General features: G+C 42.4%; 1 protein-coding gene across 2 annotated transcripts; it reads left to right on the plus strand.

The window, feature by feature from the left end:
- The first annotated feature begins 260 nt into the window (after positions 1–260).
- LOC121605282 (regulator of G-protein signaling 8-like) lies at positions 261–7,756 on the plus strand. 2 transcript variants are annotated; one of them, XM_041935148.1, is made up of 6 exons: positions 261–388; positions 1,045–1,127; positions 3,190–3,255; positions 3,531–3,592; positions 6,384–6,550; positions 6,803–7,756. In XM_041935148.1, coding segments are annotated over exons 3-6 (399 nt in total). In that variant the 5' UTR covers positions 261–388; positions 1,045–1,127; positions 3,190–3,253; the 3' UTR covers positions 6,971–7,756. The 2 variants fall into 2 exon arrangements, with proteins under 2 accessions (XP_041791082.1, XP_041791083.1); XM_041935149.1 differs by having other exon boundaries at positions 266–388; positions 1,018–1,127.
- Positions 7,757–8,580: the final 824 nt, after the last annotated feature.

Consider the following 8,580-nt stretch of genomic DNA (forward strand, 5'->3'; position numbering starts at 1 on the left):
AGCTCTGCCTTCCTTTCTCCCTCTAGTTTGCATTGTAAACTTCCGATTTGCTTGAAGTTTTGGCTTTTAAACTTTTCATAAGGTTTGTGGCGTTACTCTCTTTTCCTACTACTCCTTTTCTTGACTACTCCCCGCTTGTTACAACCAAAGTACTGAGAGGAAACATATTTCCGGTAGAGGCAGTTTGAGTTTAAGAAGTAAAGAGTGAGAGCTGACATGTCTGTAAACCCCGGGCCTGCCTGCGCCGCAGCTCAACATGCATGGGCTTGTACCTGCAGGGTTAGTCAGGGTAAGGGAGAAGAAGCAGCTCAGGATCAGAGTGTTGTTGAGCGACCTGCAGTCACGAAACACACTTCAGCTGTTTTTTTGGCAACAGAAAACACATGTTGTAAGTATGAGCTCCAAATTGGCTTTAAGCTTCGAGACTGTGGACAAGCTAGTTGTCTGGCACTGAGGATTCTGATACTGTTGAACGTTTCCAGTGTTTCGCTTCCCCCTTCGGTCTGCCTTGTTCTTCGGTAATGACTGACTCTCTCTGATCTCGCCCAGCCAAAAAAAAAAAACGTTGCTAAAATAAAACTGGGATGTGTTTTGTGGATGGTTGTCTCTTGTCTGCGAGTGTGCGCGCAAGTGTTTCTGATGGGGCTCCTGTGATCTCCGCAGTCTTTATTGGAAGTTTCTCCCGCTCTGTTTCTGTTTCTCTGTGCTTCTCTGTATGCCTCCGGCTGTCTTTCACTTCCTTCCTTCCCTCCCTAAGAAAACATGAAAAAGGTACAAAGACGAGCGAGTATTCTTTGAGCTGAATGTGTTCTGCATGATGCAATCCAAAAAATGAACGGCTGTGTTCGGATACTGCCTTTCCTCTGATGCCTTGTCCCTCACTTCTGAGGGACTTTCTGATAATGCATCACTTGAAAGTACATTTCAAAGCTGCATTGTTAAAGCTGAAGGAACTTGTGTGTGTGGTTTCATTTTCATATAACTTCGCTTCCAGCAGTTGGTTTATCTTATTAACAGGGACATCAAACTTTCTTTGGAATTCAGTGACTTTGGAGGACAGTGCTTGGACCACCACTTCTCTGGCAGCGAACAAAATCCAGTCCGTTGCTGAGCAGGAAAAGGCGCAGGTCAGAGTTTATACACACACAGATGGTTTTATTGTGTTTTGCACAATAAAACAGAACAGAATTGTACCAGTATGCCCTGATTATGCCAATACATGCTTTCCAAGTCCCTCTTTACAGCCACTCCATGCTGGTTTAGGCCTCTTGTGAACGTTAACGCTACCATTAGCGAACATTAGCATTGTTCTGTTTCCATTAATAGTCACATTGGCCGCATTTAGCAGCTAAGCATATGAAGTTACCCGTATGGGCCGTATCGTTTTGTGGATGTGTCATTTAATGTCAAGTGGACACACACACAGCACAGGGCAGAGGCTAGTCAGTGTGTGTGTGTGTGTGTGTGTGTTAGGGCTTAGCTTCATCTTTCAAGGACTTTTCAAGTCACCTGCAGAAAGTGAATGTGAGTCTGTACAATAAAATATGATGGAAGAGCAAGTGGAAATCTGTTGATGAAGATGTGGCTCGTTTCCAACACAGATGTGTGTCGCCACACACACACACACACACACACACACACACACACACACACACACACACAGATCAGCCCAAGTCTCTTCTCCGGTCTGTCAGCTGGACAGCTGTCACAGCAGAGAGATCTGTGTGACACTCAGTCAGCGGCGGGCGGCGGGACTGTGCTGCTTGGAGCGGCCTCGTTCCAGGTACCGACGCTGACGACCAGCTGGCAAGGTCCGCCCGGCGCTCACAGAAAAAAACAGGCCATCGCCCAATAGCGGCAAGTGTTTTGGTACCACTACCAAAACAGACGAAGAGCCAGTGAATGTGCCTGTGGAGCAGGGTGTTACCCGAGATAAATGAAGGTTTAATAAGCATTCCTCAACACTGTCCACCACAACGGTAGCATTACTTCCTTATTGAACCTGCAGCCACCCCTCACTGCTGGGTTTGGCTGCTGTAGTTTCTCGTGTTCACACAGCGACAGCTTCATGCCCTCTGATTTATTTTGTCGGGGATGTGGAGTGGTGACTTTACTCTGTGTGCAGTTTATCATAATCAAAGATAAGACAAAAATCAAACATGTCATTAGCATAAATTTCACCCATTCAGTACATTTAAAAATAGGCTTTAGCAAAATTCTGGGAACTTGCCGCGACTTTATGATGATGTACTTCTCTTCATCCAGAAGCTGCTCTACCTGTCTGCGTACAATGCACATGTATACTTTATACTGTCATACACATGTTCTGTACAGTAGTTGTTATCCACACATCAGATAATGTGAGTGGCTCTTGCACATCCACTCCAGCCTGTGAGCCTGTCAGCGCAAACACAAGTTCTTTGTTTATTTGCTCCACTTTCCAGCATGTTCACTTGCTGTAATGCCTTGTACTACATTCACTGCTCTGGCTTATTCTTATCAGATTTTCTGCTGCTGCAACGACCCACTTTCCCCAAAGGGATCATTAAATTTTCATCTAATTTAGGATCCGAAAACAAGTCAAGTAATGACAAGAGGATGCTGCTGGTGTGGCTGTTAGCTGCCGTGCTGCCTCTAACTCATTGCAGACAAGTTACATTCACACTTACAGAAACAGGATTTTCAGTATGGGTTAGTGCAGCCCCCACAGTGGTTTCAGTGATTCAATAATATAACCTTATTAAACCATCAAGGAAGACCATTGTGTGGCCATTTAAACAAAGACAAATTTTTAATTATTGGCTTTATAGTGTTTAGATTTTTTTGCTATATTCATCGTCCGTCTCACTATCTTTTAAAGGAAATCATTGCATTTTTAAACCACTACATTTGTTTCTAGCTATAATTACTTCTTACTTTGCAGACTTTACTGACCAAACATATCTAAATATGATATTTCGTTACAAATTAAGACACCCAACAATCTATAAAAGTGCTTAAAATTAGCTCAACCTCAACCAAGGACAAGACTAAATGTTTCTTAATGTGTCCATGAAGTTGTTTTTTCTGTTCTTTCACTGAAATCAAACTTTGAAGGCACAAACTCTGAAAGCTTCCTCCACCAGACTTTGTGTAAAAGGAACTTTTAATTGAGACTTTTCTGATCTCTCTCCATGTGGCTGTGGTCAGGAGGGAACCTACATCCCGTGGACATCTGATACTGGTATTCACTTAAGAGCCAATATCGGCTGAGATGTGAGTTGTCGTTAATTTCATCCTCTAGTATTGGAAATCTGACAAAATGAGGTGGCTGTCCGTATTTTTAATAAAGTCACAATATGATTGATTTATAGCAGCTAATAAAAAGTGACATTTAGCTGAAACACGAACAGACGAACCATTAATCATTCATTTCTGTGTTTTAATAAGAAGATCAAATTTGGATTTTAAATGAAGTTATGACTGACAGGGGCACATCTGTGTCCCTGTGCATCGTGTTCGAGAAGATGACCGCCGTTTTTGCTCTGCAGGGCTCCTGTTGATGACGTTGTGGCGTGGGGAGAATCGCTCGACCATCTCCTGGAGTGTAAAAGTAAGCTCACTCACGGATTTACTCCTCTCACTCTTTTGTCAAACGCTCCTTTCTCCATTCTCTGCCTTCCGTCTTCGCCCTCGCCATTCTCTGCTGCCCGGCCCCGCACGTCATCTCCAATTGCCCTCGGGCTTCTTTAGGAGGGACCGAGGATATGTTCCTCCTTCAGGTTCATCAAATCCATTTGGGGATATATTTAAGGAGGATGACACTGGCAGAGATAAGAGGCCTAATCTGCGCTGCAAGTGTAGAAAGGGTGATTCAAGCCGGCTCCTATTCATTTATAAAGCCGGCGCTCACTGGGTTTTCACCTGACCGCCATTTGAAAACAACTGAGAGAGGCAGACAGGTTCTTCCTCCCTCTCTCACTCTTTCCGATGTCTTCCCTCTCATTACTTTACTGAAATGAATTCAGCTGATCTGTAGTATTTCAGCCTGTTGTCATCAAGATTTACTGTCCTCCAGAGGATAAATTTCGTCTTGCATCCCAGTTGCTCCATTTCCCTGTGAAGAAATACAGTGGCGCATATGACAAATTGGTAAACAGTAGGAAAAAATAAATACTTGTGCACATGGCACTCGCAGCCTGATGGCATTCATATACCTTTACATCTCGTTTGATTTTAAAGAGTCGGCTCTGGGATGATTGAAGGAACAGATATTGGCCGAGAGTGATTCATAGCCGTGAACAAGCGGCCTCTAGACAATATTTTGTCTCTTGTCAATTACTGTCAGAGCACCAGCTGTGATTTATGTAAAGCAATTTGTGTGAATAACGCTGGCGCCCACAGTTAGCTGTTTGTTTGTGCTCCCAGTAGACGTGCTAAGTATTTTACACCTGCATTAGAATCACAGCTCCGTGAAAACTCCCGTAACAAAAGGTAATGGGTGCGAGGAGAAGATAACAGGAAATATAGGTGCGTGCAATTATGCGATGCTGAGGCAGCGCGCATTGGGATGCAGGGTTTGGTTTTGAAGGTTTTGAAGTTAAAAGCACCTCCAGACATCCACCACAATACCTGGCAGTTTGCTGCGTCGCCTCTTTGTTCACTGACGTCTTTGAGCTAACAAGGACTATGTTGAGGAAGAGGGAATGTGAGGGGAAAGATAAAAGAACGGCTTAACCTTTAGCTAAGTCTCATTGCTCTTATGAAGCGTTATTTCTAAAAAAGAGCAGGTTGGTTTAAACCTTTTCACCTGCTTTTATGTCCCCATGCCCACAAATATATTATATTTCCTGCTGCACGAAGACAGCCTGCAGTAAACAAGGTCCTCCTGTAACAAGCGCAAGGTCAGAGATCCTCTGGTAAAATAAAGTGGAGGCAAAATGGGGAGAAAGCACAAATCAGCTGCTGAGTGGGTTGAAAAAAAAAATCTGGAGCTCGGCATCGATATGTCCGACAAAATAATGTCAGCTTTTTTCTTTTTTTCTGAGCTTTCAGTCACATCTCATGGTCTTTATCCGGGATGAATCATGATAACAGGTATCACATGACCATGAAAGGTCATTTCATTTCATCTGAAAGGTCGTTGGAAGAAGCTTTTGAGTGGACTGATTTAAGTCAGATTTTGATAAGATTTTCTTAAATCCAATTCTAGCCTGATGTTCTTTTAATGTGATCGCCTCATAACTCCTGAAAATCTTAATCTTCTTCTTCTTGAGCTTCTGAATCTAATATCTTTGCACATGTGCAGATTTTGTGCACATGCTGTAAGTCAGTAATCTTAAATATGATACGAAAACAAACTAAAAAAATATGTACAATAAAAAAACAGACAAAATTAACCCCCACCTTCAAGTTTTTTAATATGAATATAATATTTCAACATAACAGTTTGCACAGTTCAGTCATCTCACTCTGGGAGCTACCTCAGGCTCTTCAGGCATCAACCCGTTCAGTGTAACATCACCTGCTCTAACATCTGCATCACTGTCACGTCCCCCTCCTCTCACATCAGTCACGGGCCGCTTTGCTTTCATAAGACATTTTTTTAGTCTATCTTCTCGTCAAACCATTTTGTCTTTATGTCTGTGACTGTCACTGTACAGCGCTGCTCTGATGACACATGGTTGAAAGCTGTACTATTAATATTTCCTGATAGTTTCGGGTCACGTAAGGCCACTACTGACACTGCTAAACTTGCTGATTTCAGCGCAGTGTGACAGTCGTCTTGCTACACTTATGAATGAAGCTTGCCCACAAACCGAGTGGAACAAGAAGCCTTATGCGGGAATTTTAGGGGTGTCGATTATGCAAACGATGGAATCTCACATGAAGAAGTGCAGTTCATCCGACTGAAAACAAGGAATTCATGACAAGTTTATGCAGATAAGAGAGCTTAGTGAGTCTGACTTCTGAGAGTAAGATCATTTTAGAAAGACTGCAACTGTGTTCTTACATGAGGCCCATTGTCTTACTTAAAAAAGATAATTAATAACTTAAGATTGACAGCATCATTTTTGGCACATCAGGGTCTCTATCTTTCATTTTTTGCAGTCTGTACCTCAATGATCACCAATAGTCATAGTTGTACGGCTTGGGGTAATATAGAATATGATGTGCATTAATGTGTATTGGACTCAGTAACACCTTGAAGAAACACCTGGTATTATGTAGTATTTGTAATTGTTGTGTATTTTGTTTTAAGCTAGACGCCCTGTAATTAAGGTTGAAAAAGGGAGGATTATGGCAGACTAACCAGGTCCTTAAAAACCTTGTAACTGAGCTTCTGATGAGTGTTTGAAATGAAACTGTCCAGGTTTCAAAGGGTCTGTGCTCCCTCTGTGCAGCAGGCCGGCTGGTGTTTGAGGACTTCTTGAGGACAGAGTACAGTGAGGAGAACCTTCTGTTTTGGCTGGCCTGTGAGGACTACAAGAAAATTACCAGTGAGGCAGAAATGATGGTTGCTGCCCAAAGGATCTACGCAGAGTTTGTCCAAGTTGATGCTCCCAGACAGGTATGACTTTTGTAAAGTGAGAAGAGGATGAAGTGAGAATTGGGCAACTTCAAATCAGCCTCAACTGCTTGTTGTCACTGTCACTCTTCCACAGTGCCACTTTTAGAATGACAATCATGTGACCACCCTCCCTGTTTTTCTTTTATTATTTGAACACATTGTTAACTTTCTGAACAGGCATGATAATGCAAAAATATCGGCAAACAGAAACAACTCATGAGTGAAATAAAGGTCGCTGTTTCCCGAACACAGATAAACATTGACTGTGTGACGAGAGAAGAAATCAGTGAAAGTGTCTCTCAGCCGGGGCCAAATTGCTTCGACAGGGCGCAGAGACTGATATACGGTCTGATGGAAAACGACTGTTATCCGCGATTTCTGAAATCAGAAATCTACCAAGCCCTCCTGGAACAGCAATGAAAGCAGCGCGAGGGCAAAAAAAAGCTCGTCCGACGCCTCTCCGAATGATTGATTCTGCACTTCAGCCGACTCTCCTTAGAATCTCCGTTTGAAACAAGGAAGGCTTGTCTGTCAGAGGGAGAAGTGAAAGGAGATATGGAGCTGTAGGTATGGAGGCTGACAAGATCTAAAAGCCAAACATGATCTAAATAATGTATTACAGTAAGCAGCTTTTGAAGTCACTTTTTGTTTGTATTGCTTTGTATTGCATAAAAAAGGCTTGTAATTCAGAATACGGCTGACATCAAGTTCTGAAAGGTTGTTTGGAAAGACAAGTATTATGACTAAAATGTGCATAATTTGTGTATAATTTGTACCATTGAATTAATTCTGAACAAGCACGGCCTATTTAGTCTCTGAAGAGCTCATGTGCCGTGAACAAAAACTGCCCAGTATAATTCTCCATATGGTTTTTGATGCCCCGGTGACTCTTTAAAGCGTGGCATCATTTTGGTCTGTTAAAATCCAATAAGACTGTTTATATGCATTATTCCACCTTCTCATTATACGTAGCATTAACAGACATTCTGTGTGCTGATATACAATCTAAAAACCTGTTATTATCTAGTTGCATTTCAGAATAATCAGTTGAGCAGTGTATTTAGTCTGTGATCTTCCACCCATGTAATTTTGTTTTTGTTGGATATACAGTACGTCTCATAAAAGCACAATAACGGAAACTTTAAAGCGCCTCGTGCTCCCTGCTCTTATGTAAGTTATTTTTCACAGTAAATGTTGTGTTGGAAATGAAAACTCTGCTGGGTTGTTTTTGTCAGACAAGTCCTGCAGCTGCCGTGACTTCTTGTGAAATTAACGAATGGTTGCATGTATGAGCATGTGTGTATGCAAATGTTTACAGTCACACTGTGGGGACTCGCCTTCCTTAAGGGGACATAATGTTATCATGACATACATATTTAAACTTTAGAGTGAACACTTAACTTTAGGTTAAGATTTGGGGTTAGGCAAGAAGTGGTTATGGTTTGGGTAAGTCTTTAGGAAAAGAATGCATGTCTATGTTATGTCCCCAAAAATGATGGAAACACAACTGTGTGTGTGTGAGAGAGAGAGTCTGTGCACGTGTACGAGAATGTAAATGGCCCTGCAATGACAGAAAAATGGGCAAAACTCTCCCAGACATGTTTTTCAGTTCTTCAGGGCTTAGTTCGTTCTGCATTAAGGTTAGGTTTTAGAGTTAAGATTAGGACTAAATAAGCTCCAGCCCCATGAGAATTTCTGACTAGCCTTGTAGAATGAAGATTGCTTCACAGGTAGTTAAATCCATCAAATTCAAGGAAACCGAGGACATGACCTCTGCGTCCTCAGTGACGACCCTGAATGAGGTTTGGGTTCAGCTCTTAGGTTAAGTCAACGTTACGGTAACAGATGTAGTTGATGTGTAACTGAACCCCTGGACAGCACTGGCATCTGAGGCACAGACTATAGCTTCGCTAGAGGTGCAGTGCTTCGCGTTTAAGTACAGGAGTGCACCTATGACACATACATCCAGCTGCACGGTTGAGTTGTGGGTCATGTTCAAGGTGATGTAATCACTGCTCCTATGGTGGCAA

The sequence above is a fragment of the Chelmon rostratus genome, chromosome 4 (assembly GCF_017976325.1).
Source record: "Chelmon rostratus isolate fCheRos1 chromosome 4, fCheRos1.pri, whole genome shotgun sequence".
Lineage (NCBI taxonomy): Eukaryota > Metazoa > Chordata > Actinopteri > Chaetodontiformes > Chaetodontidae > Chelmon > Chelmon rostratus.